The sequence below is a fragment of the Macaca thibetana genome, chromosome 6 (genome assembly GCF_024542745.1).
Source record: "Macaca thibetana thibetana isolate TM-01 chromosome 6, ASM2454274v1, whole genome shotgun sequence".
Lineage (NCBI taxonomy): Eukaryota > Metazoa > Chordata > Mammalia > Primates > Cercopithecidae > Macaca > Macaca thibetana.
In genome coordinates this window covers 169,024,365-169,045,505 of record NC_065583.1, presented here as the reverse complement: position 1 = coordinate 169,045,505, position 21,141 = coordinate 169,024,365, and the positions used below count along the sequence as shown (strand labels likewise).

The 21,141-nt window shown below is 46.0% G+C and overlaps 1 protein-coding gene across 1 annotated transcript in view; it reads left to right on the top strand.

Moving 5' to 3' along the window:
- ADCY2 (adenylate cyclase 2) overlaps positions 1–21,141 on the top strand; it is a 429,519-nt gene that overhangs the window by 381,320 nt on the left and 27,058 nt on the right. The window contains exons 19-20 of the mRNA XM_050792931.1: positions 3,610–3,694; positions 8,914–9,072. Coding sequence (XP_050648888.1) covers positions 3,610–3,694; positions 8,914–9,072 — 244 coding nt within the window. The remainder of the gene's footprint in view (positions 1–3,609; positions 3,695–8,913; positions 9,073–21,141) is intronic.

Here is a 21,141-nt window from a genome sequence, read left to right as displayed (position 1 = left end):
TCCATCTGAAGTGTTTGCCTTCAAGTTAGAGGCTGGTTCACTGAGCAATTCCTCCATCTCCCTCAGCCAGTATATTGGGGTGTGGTATTCTTTTGTACTCCTGAAACTTGACAAGCAAAGTGATTACTCCATTAACAACCTCAGGCGGAGGGCCAACTGCAGATGCCTGTGTGGCATGTGAGCATCTGAGTCCCCAGTGTCTGGTTTTTAGATATGAAAGGAAGTGTGTTCTATCACATTTTGGCTACCATTGTCGTTGTATTGGAAATCATAGAGTTACAAACTTTCTCAGTTATATTAGCTGTATCTTCCCTATTTCATAACTCAGTGATGGCACCACCCTAACACATGAGAGTCCAAAGTAGATTTCATCCTTAAAACATAAAGGAGAGAGAAAGAAACAGAGAGGGAGGGGAGAGAGAGAGAGAGAGCGAGTTGGGGAGAGAGAGAGAGAGAGAGCTCATACCCAACTAGCTGTGCAGCTCATATTTCTCTAAACAGCTGACCTGATTGGTGGGCTGAATTGTGTCCCCCAAAAGAAGATATAAAACTTCAATCCACAGTGTCTCAGAATGTGACCTTATTTGGAAATAGAATCATTGCAAGTGGAATTAGTTAAGATGAAGTCATGCTGAAGGAAGGTGACCCCAATCCAGTATAAGTGATGCCCTCCTAAGCAGATGGCCAGGTGAAGAGACAGACATGCAGGAATGCCACGTGATGATGAAGGCAGGAATTGGAGTCACGTGGTGGCAAGCTAAGAAAAGCCAGTGATGGCCAGCAAACCAGCTGAAGTGAGACCAAGGCAAGGAAGGATCCCCTAAGGGTTTCAGAAGGACAAGGCCCTGAGAACATCCTACTGTCAGACTTCTAGCCCCCAGAACTCTGAGATGACACATTTCTGTTATTTTAAGTCACCTAGTTTATGCTACCTCATTATAGCGACTCTAGGAAATTAATTCAGAGATCATCACAGCTGACTACTCTGCCAGAAAGATGTCCTGGGATTTTACTGTACCTCTTTCTGTCTCCCACCATGCTCCATGCCCCTCCTTTTCCCACCTTTCCCACAGACAGACAAAGAGTGAGGAGATCTAGGAACCGATCTACAGTGGAGAAATAAGTCACTGAAACCATGGGGACCCTAACAGCATCCATCCACAAGTGGCCCACACAAGAGAGAAGGCCTTCAGTAGGAGTTGGCAGTTCTCTTTTGCTAACGGAATGAAAGAAGTCTTGAGAAATCCAAGTGAAATCCAGAAAAGCCAGATGGAGTTCCTAGTAGTTGTCAGAGAACTTCAGAAGAGAAAGAGGCAGCCGTGTACTGGTACGCCAGTCGGTTCTGTGGGCTGCTGGTGCCTCGTGATTCCTGAGATCCGTTTAGGTCTGCACTTTCCAATCCACTCCCCAGTCCTGCAGGGAGAGGCTCTGCTGGTCTAGCTTCCTCCAAGCTCCCCCTCCACCCACCGCTATTCCTCATGAAGACTCAAGATCTGGGAGATGGGTGGAGCAGGGTATTTCTACCCCATAAACCGAGATTCAAATGCATTAATGTAAGGACTCCCCAGACAGGATTTCTTCCAATAGGTTGCTTGTGTGAATTTTCTGTCTGATTAACTGAAAACCCAGCCAGGTCTTGAATTGCCTAAGAGGGTCCTACTTACGTCTCTCTGTCGGTGAGAGGGGCCTGAGCTGGCTCTGTATGTTTGGGGCATCTGGTCCTTTAGTTAGAAATGCAAAGGGGACTTCATTCTGATTTGTTGCACTGATGAAGCTCTTATAAACCCTGGCCTGAGATTTACTCTTAGTTTAGGAATTATGGGGGTGGTGGGTGGAAGAAGGGGATGTCATAGATGCTTTCTCTGGCCCCTTGGAATTGTAAAGTAATGTGATGTTCACAAAGCAGCGTGCAAATTAAAAACTCAGCCTGCACTAGCTTCTTAGGATGTTAGCTGTGTGGTGCCACTTTCACTATTCAATATAGCACGAGCACGGTCAATATAGAGTAAAAAGAGTTTAAAATTCATGAAAGTCAGAGTCAGAATTGGTTTTAAACATCTGCACCCATCGGTCACTTCAGCTGTGCTGTTGGACACCGCAGTCATAGGCTCAGAAAGCAGCAACTTCATTTTATAAAATCAATGCCAGTGAAACAGGAAGGCGGCACTGCTCCCCAGCCTCATTCTCAGAAATGATGACCTCCTTCAGTTTCACGAGCTCTGATTCCTCCATCCACCGCAGGTTTGGTGGAGAGGAAAGAACTCCTAATGCAAGCACAACCTTATTGGAGAGTTCTCTGTGGCTCTAAGCCCCTAAGCCACGGGGACCAGGCAATTCTGTTTCTTCATTCCTGCAAGAGTCCACCTTTTCTTTGCACTTGAGTCTTTCATTCTGTTAAGAATATTCTCCAGTCTGTGTGTCCTTATCTTTTTCTCTAGTTTCTTAGCCCCACCCCACTCCCCTTCCTTATCATTCTGTAATTAATGTTAAAAATCACAAGTACCATTTGGAAAGAGTGTCCTATGTGTCAGGCTCTGTGCCAGGTATATAGATATTTAATGTAGTGGCTAAAACAGCCTGCAGGGTAGGGGTTGGTACCCACCTTTGACTGATGGGGAAAGTGACGTTTGAATGGGGTTTATGCGAGGCCCCATAGCTCAGGATTCAAACCCAGGCTCTCTTGCTTTAAAGTCCACCTGGGCTTTTTAATACTACACCAAAGCCTCTTGTTATTTCATGTGTCCTTGAATCCCCCCCAGAGAAGCTGGAAAAATAAAAAAGCCAGGACAACACACAAGTGAAAAGTGATGACCTGCTGTCTGTTGTTGATCAGATACCATCTATGCTGATTATGTGACGTGGTATCCATGCATAATCCACTTTTATTTTTCAGGTCTTAGTTACAGTCCTATATGGGAAATGTTCGCATGTCAGCATTTGAAGGATGTGTGGGTGCTCACTGCCTGGACTGTGATAGTGAGGACTGGGGGAGCCTACCCAGTGCAATGACATCTTGGCAGGGGTAAATGACTGATGTCATTTATTATCAATTTGAACCTGAGGTCACTCGGGCAGTGTACCCGGAATTTTCATCTCTGTTATGCCTTTGTGATACAAAATCATATGAGTGAATAAGATTGGATGACTGCTTGAAAGTTATATGAAACTGTGTAATTCAGAGGTGAGAGTAGCTTGCAGAAATTAAGTTCCCTACTTCATGTTTATACCTCACGTGATTATTCATTTCAAGCGTACAGTCTCTTTCCCAGAGTAATAATGAAAACATTGAAGAAACCATAGATCCAATTACCCATATTGATCCCAGAAGTATAAAGAAAATGTTCATATTCTTATGTCTTCTTTTTATATTTGGTGTAGCTTGATATAAAGTAGGAAATCTGTATCATTTTACTGTGCCCTCAAAGTAGGGATTTTTGTTTTGTTTTAATGCAAGCTGGGTTTGGAAGGAGATTTGAAACGTGTGTTTGGCTGGTATATGATGTAGACAGGCACTAGAGAATCTGACATTTGTTGATATTCAAATTCTAAGTCCTGTGTGCATGTTGTTTCGTTGTGTTGTTATCTGTTTGTCTGTCTGTTTTTTAATAGACCAGGCATTTGGAAAGACCTGAAGACTATGGGCTCTGTGTCTCTCTCTATATTCTTCATCACACTGCTTGTTCTGGGTAGACAGGTAAGAAGTCTGCACATATATATATATACCTTCTCTAAAGTGCTGTATTAATAGTGCTGTGCTGTGCATTGTAGTTAACCTTCTTGGAAACAAATGTCTAAGAATCAGAATCATATTATCACTGAAGACAAACCTAGTTAGTACAAGGTGTGGATGCTTATAGACAAAAGGGGAAATAGCTTTCTTTTTTTCCACAAAAGGCGAATTTCATGAATGGGTGAAATTTTAATCAGTTAATTTCCTGTTAAATCTCAAAATAAATGTTGTAGGTTTTATAAGCCTACAAAAGTGTTCCTTCAATAACTGACACTATTTGAAAAAAAAAAAAAACATATCACCTTGACTGGGGCTTTCATTTGCGTTTCAGAATATGTGACACGCTTCTTTGAACCGGGTCTGAATACCTTTGCTGCCATTTGCAGTCATTCCTAGAAATATGATCCCCTGTTAAAAGCTCTATTTTGCATTGCGAATGAAACTGTTCTTCCTTCTTTGGTCCCCCAACCCTTCTGGTCTCCTAGTAGAGGCTGTGGGTGCAGGATTTTTAAAGACAATTATTCTTCCTCTGCTTCCAATAAAGACAGTTGCCCAAAGACCACAAGACTCATCTGAAGCCAGGCACCTCTGCCTCGTCCAAAGTCTGTTTTAAGTTCTGCAAAGGGTGGCATGAAACAAACAAACAGCAGTGATTTTTGTATTTGGAAAGAACCCATGAAGAAGCAATGCCAATTAAATTAAATCTGTCTGGTGTCTAAGAGGTACACTATGTACTTATGAGTTTGGTCTGGCTTCCAGTTGACTTCTAGTTCTCCCCACCAGAAAGCTGTTAGGAATTGCATAGTCAGTTGGACCGAGTCTGGATCTGGCTGTCAGGCCAGCAGTCTGGGACAACTGTCCTCCTCTAGCTTCCCAAGCAATGTGAGCTGCCTCCTCCCCAGGAGCCCATGATGCAGCCCTCATCCATCTCCCTAGCACCGAGCTGTCCTGTCCTGATGCAAAGCTGTTTGAGGTCCCTTCTTCCCACCCCACCACCTTGTGTTTTCTCTGTTCTGCATTCTTTGGCTTGCAGTTTTGACAACCTGTACCATGTGCAGTTCTTTTTCCCTGGTTTCTCCTGTGACCCATTTTTCTTTTCTCGTGACTGGCCATCTTTCTGCTCTCGCTCATATGGCAGGCATGCTCTCCCTTGAGTACCCTATAATTTAAACGTGAGAGAATTGCACTTCCTTGCATAGGGGTATCACCTAGACGATCATTTCTCAGGAAACAATGCAGCCATCCCCTCTGTGGGGTCACCTGTTTCTCCATTTCATGCTGGGGATGCTTTTTCCTGCTAGAATCATCACTCAGATTCCTTCACAGCAGCAAATTTTAAGAACCTAGTATCCAATTAAATTCTCCCAACTTTGTTACTGGTCATTGAGATGATCCACATTCAGTACCACTACATAATTATGGTTTCCAATGGCTGACAGTTGATCCCTTACCCTCTAATTAAACTAAATCATCGAAAGTGTTCAGTGTTATGATTGAGCACTAATTTTACACAATTGGCTTGATACCAGTCTTATAGGGAGTCTTTCCATTTTTGTCTTTAATGTAGCAAAAAGTAATATTTACATCTAGAGGCCTAGAAAAATTATTACTTCCTCTAAAGGATTTATCATTCTTCATAACCATTCTTTAACACCAGCTAGAAATGACCGAATCTATATAAGACACTGTGGGAAATACCAAGGTGAGCCAGCAGGCTGACCTGCAATCCAAAATCATTGACTGAATGATTTACTAAGGCCCCAGGTCTTCTGGGTAAGAACTTTGAAGTCTGTGACACAGTGCTTTAGTACTCCCCCAAAAGGAGGGGAGGTATATCACAAAACACCCTATACTGGAAATAAGATTTTTCAAGTGCTATAAGTAAAGCATTTGTGGCCTCAGTTATTATATTTCCTGATTGGTTTATTAAATGATAGTACATGCATTTTGCAACCTATTTTGATTGTTATTCGTCCTGCTCCATGACCATCTTTTTTGAAATGATGGAGATATGTTTGGTTTCCGAGCAAATCAGTATACTAAATATTGCTTTAGGTATCTAAGTAGCCTCGATAAAAACATAACACGTCTCTTGTGCAACAGGTACAGTGCTACTTGCTGTACTAAAGTCTAGTTTATGATAGATGTGTTAGCCAACTCAGGGGTCTCTTTCGAAAAAGAAAGAAGCTTGGTGTCTCACCAGAGCTTAAACAGCAGCACATTGAGGTGGGATCCATGTATCCTATAAAACCAGGGGACAGTCTACATGACCTCAAAATGAAGCTATTGTTTTGTAGGAGAGCTTAGAACCTAAGAATGTACAGGGTCACCAATTGCCCTGTACTCCAGCCCAGTGACTAGTTCTTCTGTCCATGTAGAAAGATGTGAAGCCCTCCAGTTCCTCAAGCTGTTTTCAGAACCAGAAAAAGCCCAGAACTGCCCTCGAGGCTGTGCTAGATGTGAGCCCCAGCAGGGAGGGTCATGGGGTCCCAGGCACGTCCTGGAGGATTCACCCGGGCTCTTCCTGCTGTCTCATTCATTGTTAATAAAGCCAATGAAAAGCAAATTCTGTGTCTCTTCATGGGATCTGGGCCCCTGAAAACCTGTAGAGTAGCCCCAGGCAGAATCCAAGAGATGGGTGGCAATCCAAGGAATGGGAGGCTCTCAAAGCTGAGGAAGCCTGTGTGTCTCTCCCTGTTCCTCCCCTGCACACAGAATCCTCTGTCTCCTCTGCAGCACAGCCTTCCCCGAGTCACCCAGGCAGGGGCTTCATCCTGGCCTCTGCTAGACGCCTGTGCATGGCCTCCCGCCGTGTCTCTGAGTCAAATCCCCGGCTCCTTTCTCTTGTAAGGACACCGGTCTTCAGGTTTAGGGCCGACCCTAGGTCCAGGATGAGATTATCTTGAGATCTTTAACTGAATCATATCCACAAAGACATTATTTCCAAATCAGGTCACATTTACAAATAACAAGGGTTAGGACTTGAAACTATCTTTTGGAGGATTATTATTCAGTGTATTCCATTTGATCGGGGATTTTTAAAGTATTTTTTGAGGGGGCCCTTCATACAAGTTGCTAATGTGCCAGCTACTTACACAGAAGGCAGAGGATTCGAAACAGATTGCATTGTTTGGGAAGGTGAAAGATGATTGATAGATGGATAGACAAATAGAAAGGTAGGTAGATAAATAGATAGATAGATAGATAGATAGATAGATAGATAGATACATACATACATACATACATACATACATACATACATAGACAGATAGATAGATTTGGCAAAATGTCATTGCAGTTCAGTGCAGCTGATTCCAAAATACTGTGATTATTTTTTAGTAGGAGACTTACAAAATGCTTACCTGTTATGCAATAACAATTGGTCTGAAAACCTGAGCAACATCCTAGCATGGCGTACGGAAACCTGTCATGCTCACTTGGGTTGGACTTGCTGCCTTAACTGCTCCCTTGGAGGAGGTTTCATCTCATGCTTCACTTTTGTCTAATTTTAAGTGCGCACCTGTGTCTTTTCCATGCCCCCACTACTGGTTGCATCTGTCATTTTAGTTTGAAGCCAGACACACCACTGATTTATTTTTTTTTTAAATCCATTCTTCAAGTAGGAAGACTTTTCTAGTCACTGTACAGCATAATTTCTATCAGTCCATGGTGTGAAAATCTGGCATGAATGTGAAACTTTAAATATAAACAAACTTTTATTTTTGGGGTTTTGTTTTTGTTTTTTGAGACAGAGTCTAGTTCTGTTTCCCAGACTGGAGTGCAGTGGCTCAATCTCAGCTCACTGCAATCTCCACCTCCTGGGTTCAAGTGATTCTCCTGTCTCAGCCTCCCAAGTAACTGGGATTACAGGCATATACAACCAGGCCTGGCTAATTTTTGTATTTTTAGTAGAGACCGGATTTTGCCAGGCTGGTCTCAAACTCCTGACCTCAAGTGACCCACCCACCTTGGCCTCCCAAAGTGCTGGGATTACAGGCATGAGCCACCATCCTGGCTAAATATAAACAAACTTTTAAAATATATTTTTTGCAGTTTTTGAAAATGCCTTATTACATGAGATAAACGTAAGCACCACACCAGAGGAGGAGGAGTTTTCCTAATGTATGACAGATAATTTGAATCAAACCTAACTAATGAATAATCATTTTTCTTTCAAATTTCAAAATGTGGATTTTAAACTTTTTAAATTCTCATTTGTGCATGAGAGGCCATCTGTGTGCATGTGTGTGTGTGTTTTGTTTTACTTTGTACTTGTCAATGGTAGAATTAATCAACTCAACAAAGCAAACCAAAAACTTGCAGTTAGCTCTTCTTTGCATTTATTTGTCAATAGGTGACTATCTGTGTGAAATACACACTCTCCACTAAGCCTTTCTATTACAGGAGGATCCATTCAAGTCTATTTCATTATATTAAATTATTTACATCATAGGAGGCACAAAATGTTGCCAAGACCCAAAAGTCCCTTGGTCAGTAATTGGGCCTCTCCATTCCTACAATGTTAATAATAACTACTTTTAAAATATGTTATATTTTAATACATTATAAAGCATGAACACAGGTTTTTACTAGCAGGCACTATCTTAATATCAAAATGAACTTTTCTCTAAATGTAATGAATGGCATTCTGTCAGAACAACACAATCCCAAGTGGAAAAAAAATCCATATTTTGCAATGATTACATAGTTATACAATTTGTGTTAGGGAAAAACTAATTTACAAATGCTAAAGGCAAACTGCCATAAACGAACAATACAGTTTTTATTCAAATCATCAAAAAATGCACTCTCTCTACTGAGGTATTCTTCATTTTTCATTTATTCATCATTTATATTCTACAATGCCTCTTTTCAAAAAATAATTTGAGCCATCTTTTAGTAACATAACGTTGCAGGAAGCTTTAATGGCACTTTGAATTGAAGCCTCCATATAGCTGATTTCCCTGTTTCTGAGGCCGGTTCTTGTTTTTTGCAAATCCGTGTCCGAGGTTGACTGAAGGACATTTCAGGGACACAGAGGGCTTTGTAGGGAGGGTGGTAGTTCTGTTTGGGGGTTCTTTTTTCGGTTTCATTTTGTTCTTTTTGTTTTCTCTTTAAAACCTCCACTCTCTGGCAGGACAAGATGCCTATTGGTTCTTTACCTCTGTGTCCTCTTGTAACAGAATGAATATTACTGTAGGTTAGACTTCTTATGGAAGAACAAGTTCAAAAAAGAGCGGGAGGAGATAGAGACCATGGAGAACCTGAACCGTGTGCTGCTGGAGAACGTGCTTCCCGCACACGTCGCTGAGCACTTCCTGGCCAGGAGCCTGAAGAATGAGGTCAGACCAGGCGGGGCTGGGGGCTGGGGGATGGGGCTGGGTGACGTGATGACCTGGGTGAGGGCTGAAAGCTTCTTCAGTGACATAAGGGCTGCAGCACTTCGCACATCTGAGCGTTCAAAATGGCCAAGATTGGCTTGAATTGTTCAGTTTTCAAGAAGATATTGATTGGTGGTAGAGATATCAGTTGAGAATAGTGGGTTAGAATGACCTCTAAAAGTCTGAGTTTGGAGGTGGATTCATTATTCGAGAAGATTTTTTTCCCCAATCATGTAAAGTTCTGAATGTCCATTATGAGGCACTAGGGACCCAAATATGCCTCCAAAGTAGCTACTGCTCTCTCCCCAGTGTGGGAGGAGGCCTGCCTTACCAGCACGCAATGGAGGCTCAAACCAAGAGGCAACGTTAAACCATACCTCCCACATGCCCACTGTTTCCCCGCACTCAGCTTCCCTGAGAGCCTTCCAAGGCTCTTAGAATTTCAAAGATATCAGATACACAGTGAGTGTGACAGCGTTTAGCAGTTACCTACACAAGAGCAGACCAAAGACTTGAGTCCATCCATTCGAATGGATGGAAATAGGAATTTCATGGAGGGTTTATCCGAATGGATTAGCTAGAGTTGAAAAGACTACAATGTCAGTTAAATGTTGAAATGGCTTTTGAAGAGAGATGTTGTGAGATGTCTTTAATATTGCTGAAGTGCAAGAGAAAGCAGATGTGTCTACATTTGGACTTAACGTAAGAAACATGTATCTGAACGTCTTCAATACACAAAGCCCTGTGCTTGGTTCTGTGGCGTTTCTCAGATGTCTGAGATGTGTAAACCAAGAAGTGTCTGAGACGGGTCTCAATCAAGTTAGAGGTTTATTTTCCAAGGATGAGGATGGTACCCAGGAAAAAGAAACACAAGTTACACAAGGATTCGTGGCCTGTGCTTTTCCCAAAGAGAGTTTTGAGGACTTCAATACTGAAAGGAGAAAGAGTGCACAGTAGGGGAAGGAGGAAAAGGAATAAAAAGAGAAGTGGGGTAGACGGGAGGTGGTTACATTCTTGTGAGACTTGATTAGTGCTCCTTGAAACCGCATTTTACATGTGAAAAGAGAGGAGTCAGGAAAAGCCCATTATGCCTTCCTCTGCTTGGGTCGAGGGATGATTTCTGGTCTGCTCTTTGTCCAGTACCTGTGAAGATCCGCTATTAATGTGCATTGCCAGGATAAGAGTCAACAGAACTCTGATTTCTGGTTAGTTTTTTGGGGGGAGTGTCTATTCTGAAAGATTTCAGGGCCCACAAGGAATTTTTTCCTGAGCAGTTGTGAGGGAGGCCACCTAGGGTGCTCCGTGGCCCTTCTACGTTGCCGCCATCCACGTGGGAACAAAAAGCAGGCAGTTTCTTGCATGGCTCAGTTCCCAAGCTTAATTTTTAGTGAGTTTGGGGTTCTGAGATTTTTTTTTCAGAGGTGTAACCCCTGTTCTTAGGACATTTTCACTGAGGCTTGGGAGTGTGTATGTGAAAGAGGCGGGGGTCACCTGTAGATGGATGCACTCCTTAACGGATAAGCTCAACCCGGATGATACGAGAACACAAAGGAACCTGCAGTGAGGAGCCTTGGAACAGTATTTTTCTGTAGCAGATTTGAAGTTGGCGTTAAGAATAAGGCGCCAGGTGGCAGATGAGCTGCTAGACATCACCACTCTCATCTTCCTGGAAACGTTCAGGGCACAGTGGGCCTTCCAGGGCTACACAGCAAGTCTCATGGCCTGCGGGCTTTCCTGTTTCTTCTCCTGGTGTTGACTACATTTGGTGGGTTCTTCAGCACCCGATTTTCCTATTGATCACAGGTAATAAAATCACAGTGTCCATTAAGGGGCCCTCTGTTTCCATGAACAAGAGTCTCCATCCCGTTTTTAAATTCAACAAGGTCCCCATGTTTCCCCTGCCGTATAGCCAGGCTGGTGGTTGCCCAGGACACAGAGATGAGTGGGATTAGAGGTGGCCTCATCCTCCCTGGGTGCCTCCTGGGGATAGGATCCTGTTATCTCCAAGGACACTGGGGTGTAAATATGGTAATCCAGAAAGGCTGCCACCATGAGGAAGTGGCTTCTGAATCTGGAAAGAAAGTGCTAGAAACTAGCTGAGAGAAGGGGGCCAGGGGGAGAGAGGAACGGGGAGAGAACATTTCAGGCTCCAAGGGGCTACTTTTCCATTGGCACCAGGAAAGTGCCTAATTCAAGACCTGAGAAGAGCCCACTGCTGCAGGCAGAAAGAGAGCAAAGGGAGATGAACAAGGGAGCTGAGGCCAGGCGTGGTGGCTCACGCCTGTAATCCCATACTTTGGGAGGCCAAGGCGGGTGGATCACCTGAGGTCTGGAATTCAAGACCAGCCTGGCCAACATAGAGAAACCCCGTCTCTACTAAAACTAAAAATTAAATAAATAAATAAATAAATAATTTTAAAAAAATTAGCTGGCCGTGGTGGCGGGTGCCTGTAATCCCAGCTACTCTGGAGGCTGAGGCAGGAGAATTGCTTGAACCTGGAGGCAGAGGTTGCAGCAAGCCGAGTTCACACCATTGCACTCCAGCCTCAGCGACAAGAGTGAAACTCCGTCTCAAAATAAATAAATAAATATAAAAATTTTAAAAAGAATCTGGGAGCTGATAGGAGGGTCCCTTCCTGGACATGGGCTCAGAGGAAAGCTCTGGAGCTCGAGAAGCTCTGTGAAGGTCAGTGGGGAGCACAGAAGGTACCCTGGCCCCAGGGTTCAGCCTCACAGCCCTGCAGAGCCCTCTCTTGTGGTCCTGACAGCCTTCCTGGGCCAGACCTCCAGAAGCAGCAGGTTCTCTCTGCTCTTTCCTGTTTGCTTGGCTTATTCTAAGCAAGCATCAGAATACAGTTTCCCGCCTTGGAAATAATAAGGAAAGGCAAGATGGGAAAGAAGAATAAAACCTAGGGCTACACAGTGCGGCCTCAAATCTTACTTCCAACATTGTCTGTTCCTGTGAACGTGAGCTAGTTACTTCCCTGTCCGAACCTCGCCGTCCTCATCCATAAAAGAGGAAGCATGGTGCCTTGCCTTCTAGTTGCAGAAGGGAGGCTGAGGGACGTCTGCATGGTGCCTTCGCACTGCAGTCCCCCAGGTGAGACGGGCATTTCACAGAGGCGTGCACGGGGCCCACATCCACACAGGTGGGATGCGTGTGAGAGGGAAGACAGCAGCAAAGTGCGGGTGTCGGCAGCTCACAGTGACTCCTCCACTTCCCCTGTGGCCCTGCTGTGTACCAGGGACCTTCATGCCACTGCACAGCCCTCTGGTGCTCCTGAGGGTAACGTGACATTTTCCTCCAAGTCTCCTACGGAGTGCTGCTGTTGGGTTAAAGACACACAGCATCAGCCAGGCGCTGTGGCTCATGCCTGTAATCTCAGCACGTTGGGAGGCCAAGGTGGGCGGATCATGAGGTCAGGAGTTCGAGACTAGCCAACATAGTGAAACACCATATCTACTAAAAATACAAAAACAAATTAGCCGGGTATGGTGGTATGTGCCTGTAATCCCAGCTAGTAGGGAGGCTGAGGCAGGAGAATCACGTGAACCCAGGAGGCAGACATTGCAGTGAGCTGAGATCGTGCCTTTGCACTCCAGCCCGGGCAACAGTACGAGACTCCATCTGAACAGCAACAACAAAAAAGGACACACAGTGTCTCCTACAGCATTCACTACCCTGAGAGCTCCATGGTGTAAGGCTGAGTAGTGGGGCAGGCAGCACGGCCTGATAGGAGCCCGGAGTAGGGACTCAGCACCTGGGGTGAGCCCTGGTTTTGGCACTGCCTCACTGCAAGGGCAGCTTGGAAAGTTTTCAGGAGCAAAGCAGGAATGGGAACATTTAGATGAAGCCAGCTCTGGGCTTTGTTTCTGTATTTGTCAAATAAAGAAGGTGAACTCCTTGGGGGTGTCATCACAGCCACTGTAGCCCTGTGTGTACACAGGGACCTGTCTTATGCGTTGAAATAAATGCCCCTGCACATGATCAGTGCCTGTTCACCAAGCTCCCAGTTGCAGCTCCTGAAGATAGTTCCTTCCTTCATTCAGGAAGCACAGGGTCCTCAAATCTACATCTGACTGAGGGCAGCATACAGCCCTGTAGGAAGATGAAAGAGCTCGGTCTCAGAGCTCTTCAGACTCGGACCAGCACAGATGGCTCCGCGTTCCATAACAGGCACGCCAAGGGTGTTTGGATTATGCTCGAGGCCAGTGACTCCCGCATGGCAGGCTTGCACTTTCGCTGCTGACCTGACATGGTTCTCTGGAAGGGAGAAGAGTGGACACTGAACCTTAAATCAGGGCATCATCATTCCCACTATGGTGCTGGGAAATGAGATGATCGTGTCATTCTGCTCGGCTGGCGGGCTGCAGGGTTCTCTGTATTTAATCACACAATGCAGATCTTCCTTTGGCTATAACATTTCAAATTTTACTGCCAATTTCTGTCTAATAGGGTAAGCAGTGGGGGTGATGGCTACTCGAGCAGCCACTGTAAGATGTGGGGACTAAACTATGAAAAGGAGCCCCCAAACCCTACCACAATCAGAGCAGCCCCACGCCGTCTCCTCAAGGACCCTGTACTCCTCCGGGGGAGGTTTGCTAGCCAGTTGCCGAAACAGTGAGTGTGGGGAGATTCTGGAGGCTTCAGTCCCCATGGGAACAGCACTGCATGCAAAACAGAGCCCACACAAAGGGCCTGAGCTACAAAGAGAGGCACCGACCCCCTGCCAAGGGTTCTCAGAGTTCCCACAGTGAGTCTCAGAAAGGGAGAGTTTTGTTTATGTTTTGTTTGTTTCTGAAAACACATAGTGAGGGTGTTATAAGAGCCACCTGTGTGCATAAAGCATAGCAAAGTCGTGCCCCTCCCTTCTGTGGAATGTCTCCTATGGCCGTTGGACCCTGCTGCCCTAAAGTAGCCTCCTCACTGGACAGAAGAATCTATCTCCTTGACCTAATGATGTAATATTAACTTTGCAATCCCAGGCCAGGTGGGGCTAACATTGCATGGCCTTGCACAGATGAATGATAACGGTGCCCATGCTGTTTAAGAGTATAGCTGTCACCAAGGTTTCTGTCCCCTCTACGGTGTCAGGACCAAACAGTGACATCCTGCCTGAGCTCTTTCCCTCGCTAAGGTTTCCCCGAGCAGAAGCCCTACCCCTTACTGAACCTGCATGGCAGAGGTGGCTGATGCTGGGACCAAGGAAGTCCCTGCAGACAAGAACAGTGCTTCTCAAAGTGAAGGACTACCTGCAGCACCTGCTAAACAGGCTATTCCTGATCCCCACACAAGCCTTCCTTGACCTCCTAGGCCCTGCAACGTGACTGAGAGCAAAGCATCTGGTCCAGCCCTGGCACCTCTTGGCTGTGGGGCCTCAGAATCCTCTCAGAGACCACTACCAATTTTTGAAGCAATAATTTAGATGAAGCTCTTAGAACTGTGCACGGCATGTAGTAAATACTGTCAGCTATCTTTTAAGCAAATATCCCAGATTCATGCAAAACTTGAGAATCACTGCCCCTGGGAATTGATTAAAAGCTTTCAGCAAGGGCTCTTGCCCAACGTTTTTAGAGCCTGAATAAAGTGGAAAACAAAACCCAATGTAATCACTTCACTCCTGTTCCTGGCATTGCATAAAAAGCACTGTGGGCAGTGTCTGTCTTCTTAGCCCCCTCTCAGTAGGGTGGGCCAAGCCCTGATGCTGAGTGCTCAGTGCCTCTGAATGCAGAGGCTCCAGGGGAGGCTTCTGGGGCGTCGGGTGGATGGGGGCAGGCCCTCAGCCCCTCTGTGGAGGTTACCCCAGCATCCACCACACTAATCCATTTCCACTAAACTCTCGATGATACTGCTCTGTGAGTCTTCTGGAAATAATACAGGAAAACAAGACTTTGGCAAAAGTAAATTATAGCTATACTTCACCAATTTGCCGGTTCGGTTCCAGACCTCTGCAATCAAGTGAATATCACTATCAAGCGAGTCACAAATTTTTGCTTTCCCAGCACATATGAAGGTTATGTTTACACTATACTGTATGTATTAAGTATTCAATAGCATTATGTGTAAAAAAAAAAGTGCATACCTTAACTTTAAAATACTTTGTTGCAAAAAATGCTGACATGGACACACAAAAGGAGCACATGCTATTAGAAAAATGGTGCCAGTAGACTTGGTCGAGGGAGCATTCACTTTGTGAAAGACACAATATCTGTGCACTGCAATAAAGCAAGACACAATACAACAAGGTCTACCTATAAGCCGAAAAAAAAGAAGAGGACTTGAAGTCATGTTTATTTCCCTGTGTGGGATCAGCTTACGCCTGCATCCTTTCTGACTTAACTAGTGAAACACTTCATGCATAAACAGGATGGAGGCTGCTTCCCGGCAGAATCACTGCCCTGAGGATGAACGGCCTCCTGGGACCAAAACCCACAGGCCAGGGCTCTGGGAGAGACCAGGCAGGCAGTTCCATTCCTCTCTGTGGCACAACCTGTGGTTGCTGATGACTTTTTGAGTCCAGGGCAGGGAGTCTTTGGATAGCCTCCACTCCATGGCTTCTGGAACAATCCTTGGAAAATGGCACAGCTGATGCCAAGACCTGCATTAACACAGATCATGTCATTTTTACTCTCCTACCCACTGCATCAGTGAACAAAGGAAATTAATTTCCCTTCAGAAATAGGGAGTCAAGAATGATGTAATTGCCGTAACAATCAATTCTGAAAAGGTTTTATTTCAGTGAAGAAGTGCTCATAGGCCTGTGCTCGGGCACACAGGCACAGACCTGGCTGCTTGTGTCTGCGCTGGCTTTGCAGTGCCTCTTCCTTCTCCTGGGCACTTGTGTTACTTAGAACTTCCCGAAGCTTCTCCATCAGCTGTTAACTCTCATGGCCAGATTCAGCCCACACAACCCTCAGGCTCATCAGGAGAGTTCTGTGCACCCAGATGGGAGCCTTCTCTGTTTTGGAAGCCCGTTCTCCCCACCTCTGTGTGTGGCAGGAACATTTCTGAAAAGCCCCTTCAATGGGCATCAAAGCCAGCTCTCGTCACTTGGGGGAGAAGACTGCATTTTGTCACCAAATTGACCCTGAGTCAAGTCTCCGGGTGGTAGAGGATTGTGAGCCAGACAGCTTCATTCAGAGAGAGCCAATGCCTGATCAAAACAAGCCACATGAGCCACGGGGGCCACCACAGAAATTTGGGAAATGCCCCTCATGTGCAAACAGCACCTCCCTTTCTGCTGTTGAAAGCCCTCCCAGTGACGACCGGACAGATCCTCCAACAGCACTAAGCTTAAAGCTCTATGCCCAAGTGTCCTCTGCAGGAGGGTCAGGCTAGCATGCCCCTGGGGTTGCAATAGACGCTTCTGTACTTTCCAGTCATTTGACTCCCCTGAGTATATCAGGCATTAACTGACAGCTGGGGACACCAAGTGCTTAACGGTTCCCCCATAGGTCAACTCGGAAAACGTGGACGATCCAAAGCCTCCGTGCAGCCCGAGTCAGTGAGACAAAGCACCAGTCTGGTCTGGAAGGTGGAAGACCTGAGTGCCAGTGGCAGCTTTGAATGTTTTCTAGAACACTCCATCCCCCGAGCCCACCTCGATGAACAGCCCCAGACACCTCCACACCTGGGCCCACAGCACCCATTGTGCTTTATTATGTTTCCTTGATTTTCTCTGTCTCTCCACCTAGACTTTAAGCTCCCTAAGGGCAGGGCTTGTGTTGTTTTTCTCTGTGTCCCTAACACCTGATATGAAGCCTGGCACACAGCAGGCCCTTTGATAGGGCACGTGTGTGTGTAACAGGGTGTCAAAGAGAATTTCAGCCTGTGACACGAAGAGACACTTGCTCTCTTATTCCAAAGGAGGCGTCAAGCAGAGTGCAGAGCTTACAGAAGCCTTCCTTGGCCTGCAGGGAGCTTATGAATTGGCCAGAAGACTAAAGATTGAAAGAGGGTTTGGACAGAATGTAGTGGGGATGAGGCCGTCCTAAAGGGGAAGGTGGGGATCCCCCCTCACCTCCAGCCTGGTGAACAGGCCAGCACTGCTCAGCCTGGACTCACCCCATGACTTCAGTCTCTGAGTGGTTCTGGGAAGCATCTCCATCTGGGGTACACAGATGGCAGGCAGGTTCTGACACTTGGAAATGCTCAGCACAGGTGCTGATGGGGCATCTGGGCACACAGGGTAGGGGAGCTGTGGCTTGGTACATGGCTGGACTGTCAGTTGTTTGCACAGCAAAGCTGAGTGTTGCTAAAGGACCAAACAAGAAAAAGAGAATTGGTGTAGGGTTGTTTTAGATCCACTGTTACAGAGCTGCCTGGGGGGACAGGAGGGAGAGAGAAGGGACCTTGGCAGAGAAACTTGAAGAAATAGCCCGAAAGCCCAGACCTGAGAGGGTAGCGAGAAGCAGGAGTGATGTGCATGGCCTCCATCTTGTAAGACTCAAGGGTCGGGGGATGTCCAGGGATGGGCGAAATGACAGGGAGTCTTCCAAAAACCCATGAAAACATCCACAGGAGGAAAGCCAGGTTTGAGTATTCAGGGAGTGGGATGCAGCTAATAGGAAGCTGTCCTGCCTCATGGCCTCTTCTGTCTTCCCCTGTTCTCCATTCTGGATGGTTTGGAAAACCCATCTAGCAAGTTCGGAAGAGTGAGGTAGAAGAAGTGGTGGAGAGAGAGTAGAAGCCAACTGATCCCCCTTCTTCACCCACAAAAGGCCCACGCTGGGGAAGGGCACAAACCACAGGTACAACAAGGGCAAGAGTTTTGACTGTTTCTTGGACTGGGGCCTCTAATGATCGAAGAGAGGACCTTGCATTGCACACAGTGACATGGAGGGCCAGGGGGTAGTCCCAGGTGTTTGTTCAAGACAGGGGAAGATCTAGCCACACTCCAAAACTGAAAGGGGTAGTGACCACAGAAATGCAGTTGCTTTGTGATTATTTTTTCATTCCTTGAGCTTGTTCAACAGAATGGTTACATGTGAATGAATGTTGAGGAGACATCTAAACTCACTTTCAATTCTAAAGCTCAGTAATACTTTTGGGTAGCTACATGCTGACATGGGTCACCCATTCTAGACCTTGAATTCCAAATTATCTTCAAAGGCTGCTCACCTGCCCTACTCCAACCCCCAGGTCCTCTGGAAGTATAAGACAAACTCAAGTCGTCTACCAGTCAGCATGCAATCCTCTTTGGCCCCATGCCCAGTGCAACCACAGGAGGGAATCTCTCATGAGTGCAGGGCATGGTTCTTGGCCCTGCAAGTTTCTCAGGCTCCAGAGAATTTGAGAAGTCTAGAAGTTTCCCTGGTTTCCCAGTAGTTATAGTCTTATGGAAGCCCTGAATCTGAGGACCAGGTGTGACCAGTGACCTGAGCTCACCCTGGGAATTCCCTCAGAGCTTCCAAGTGACCACTCTGCCAAAGAAGGTGGGTGATCCATTTGTAGTCCAAGCTCCCCAGCAGCATTCACGGCCTGCAGAGAATGCAGGGATTGGTCCTGGCCCTTCCCCTCAGCCAGCTGGGAGCCTTGGTGGCAGCCCCAGCTCCCCTGAGCTCCATTTCCTCATGTAGTCTGTCATTCTTAATCAAGGCTACACAGCAGAATAACCCAGGGAACTTTCCAAAACAGTGCCTGTGCTTGGAGCCCAGCCTAGGGGATGAGGGTCCGTTGATCAGTGGGGAGGCGCAGGCACCTGCCCTCTTGGAAGTCCCATTAGAGATTCTCCCATACATCCCCACTTTGGTGCTGTGTAATGAAATGACATGTCAGATCCAAACTGCCCATCAGTTTAGTCTTGCATATCATTATCTCCAACTCCCAGACACCCTTAAAGACTCCAGAGGAAAAGACAAAGGTAAAGTAACAGGACCCGCAAGTGTCGGAGGCCCCGTGCTACCCTCAAACCAAGCAGTGAAGCCCATGATCATCCCGGAGACTTGATAAAGTATGAAGTGTAGCATTTACAAGGGTGGATTCTACTGTCAGACTTGATAACTCCAGCCTTGGGCAAGTAACGTAACCACTGTGTGCCTCAGTTTCTTTATTTGTAGATGGAAAACTCTGGTACCAGCCTAGAGTTGTAGGGTACTACATAGGGTTGTAATTGTGGTGAGTTCATGCACATAAAGTGTTCAGAGAAGTGCCCGTCCTACCATGTGGTGAGTGTTCAGTAAGTGCTGGCTATTATCGTGCTTAATCTTGTCATCATTATCATTCCCCAAAGAGCACTCTGGTCAGTGTCAGCAGGGAGTGGGGAAATGCAGGATATAGAAAATATGTCCTCAGCCAGCTGTGGTGGCTCACGCCTGTAATCCCAGCACTTTGGGAGGCCGAGGTGGGTGGATCACAAGGTCAGGAGTTTGAGACCAGCCTGGCCAACATGGTAAAACCCTATCTCTACTAAAATAAAAAAATTAGCTGGGCATGGTGGTGTGCACCTGTAATACCAGCTACTCAGTAGGCTGAGGGAGGAGAATTTCTTGAACTTGGGAGGTGGAGGTTGCAGTGAGCCAAGATCACGCCATCCCACTCCAGCATGGGCAATAGAGTGAGACTTTGTCTCAAAAAGAAAGGAAAGGAGAGGAGAGGAGAGGAAAGGAAGAAAGGAGGGAGAAAGGGAAGGATATATGTCCTCCCCTTGCTAGATGCACCCATTTCCTCAAGCACAGGGATGTCAGTGGAGTTTATACCACTTTTATAAAACTGACATTTTAAACTCATGTATCCCTGTTCTCTGACCCCGTGACTGCAGTCAGCATTGCCAGCACCGTGCCTTGGCTGTCATAGGCTGCCTACCAAGGATATGAGTGTTCACAAAGGCAACTTTGCAGAGAGAGAGAAAATACAATTCTGCACAAGAAACCAGCACAATCATATCGAGCACAAAATAGAAAACCTTGATTTCATTGTTCACGTACTTTGTACAGATTTTGAGGCAGTAGTAGGGATTATAGAGTGGCTGGTCCTGAGAACCATGAGTCCGTCTTTTTCTCAAAACTGTTGTGGCCTTCAGTTGGGTTGCCCTGGCTCTGATGGGTTTGTGACGGGACCTCACTGGGAAGAGCAGTTCCTCTGAGGTGCCACCAAACCTTGGAGTTATGATATTATTTAAGTGCTTGCTTTCTGCAAAGAAGTTCATCTGGGTGCCCCAAAGAGCAGGGCTTACTGATAATGTTCATGTAGAATGGATTCCCTCGCCCTGCCAGACACACAGGAAGTACCAACCACTAGCATTTTTCCCTCCCCTCAGAGGTCGGCCATCTTGTTTAACAGAACTCTCCTCACCTTTCCTGGAGAAAAAAGCATTTCCCATGCTGCACTGCATCCACAGTGGCCCCGGCCGGTCTGCCTGTGTCAGGGCCATCTCAGGGGTCTGAGGAGCCCTTGCCAGTGGAAGGGCACATCCTCCTAGGACTAGCCCCCAAGACCACCTGACAACTCTTCCTTTCTGGAAGCTTCATTGAATTTGAAGGTGTCACTGTGTTGGGAAAATCATGGAAACACCTTGAAATTGTGTTTACAAGACATTGCAATTTAACTCATGTCTATGGATAAAGAACTATGAGCCTCTTCCTATTTAAAAAGAAAAGAATATCCTGAATAAATATAGTCAGTGTCTAATATAACATGAATAAGTAGACTGAGGAGCTCTATTGGTTCTTTCTGGTGTAATAAGAATTAACTTGATGAATTCCATATGCTGTTTGCAGGAGACACTGAAGAGGAAAATTCATCAAGACTCCCATCCAAATACTATAGCCACAACAAGTTACTTCAGGACAATCTGAGAGTTTGGGAAATTATTTTGTTTCCCTTCAGTTGTTTAAAGGACATTTTTTACTAAGCCAGAACTCTGTGGTCTCTTGTCATTGTCTCAGGTCAATATGACAGAGAGGTTTAACTGGCAAGGCACCTCTTCTTAACTGCTAGTGGCCTGAATCCAGCTCATTAGAAGCTTTCCCCTGTGAGCAGCGGCAGCCCGTGGATTGGGCCATGGCTGGGGTGGGGCAGGTGGAGTGGGC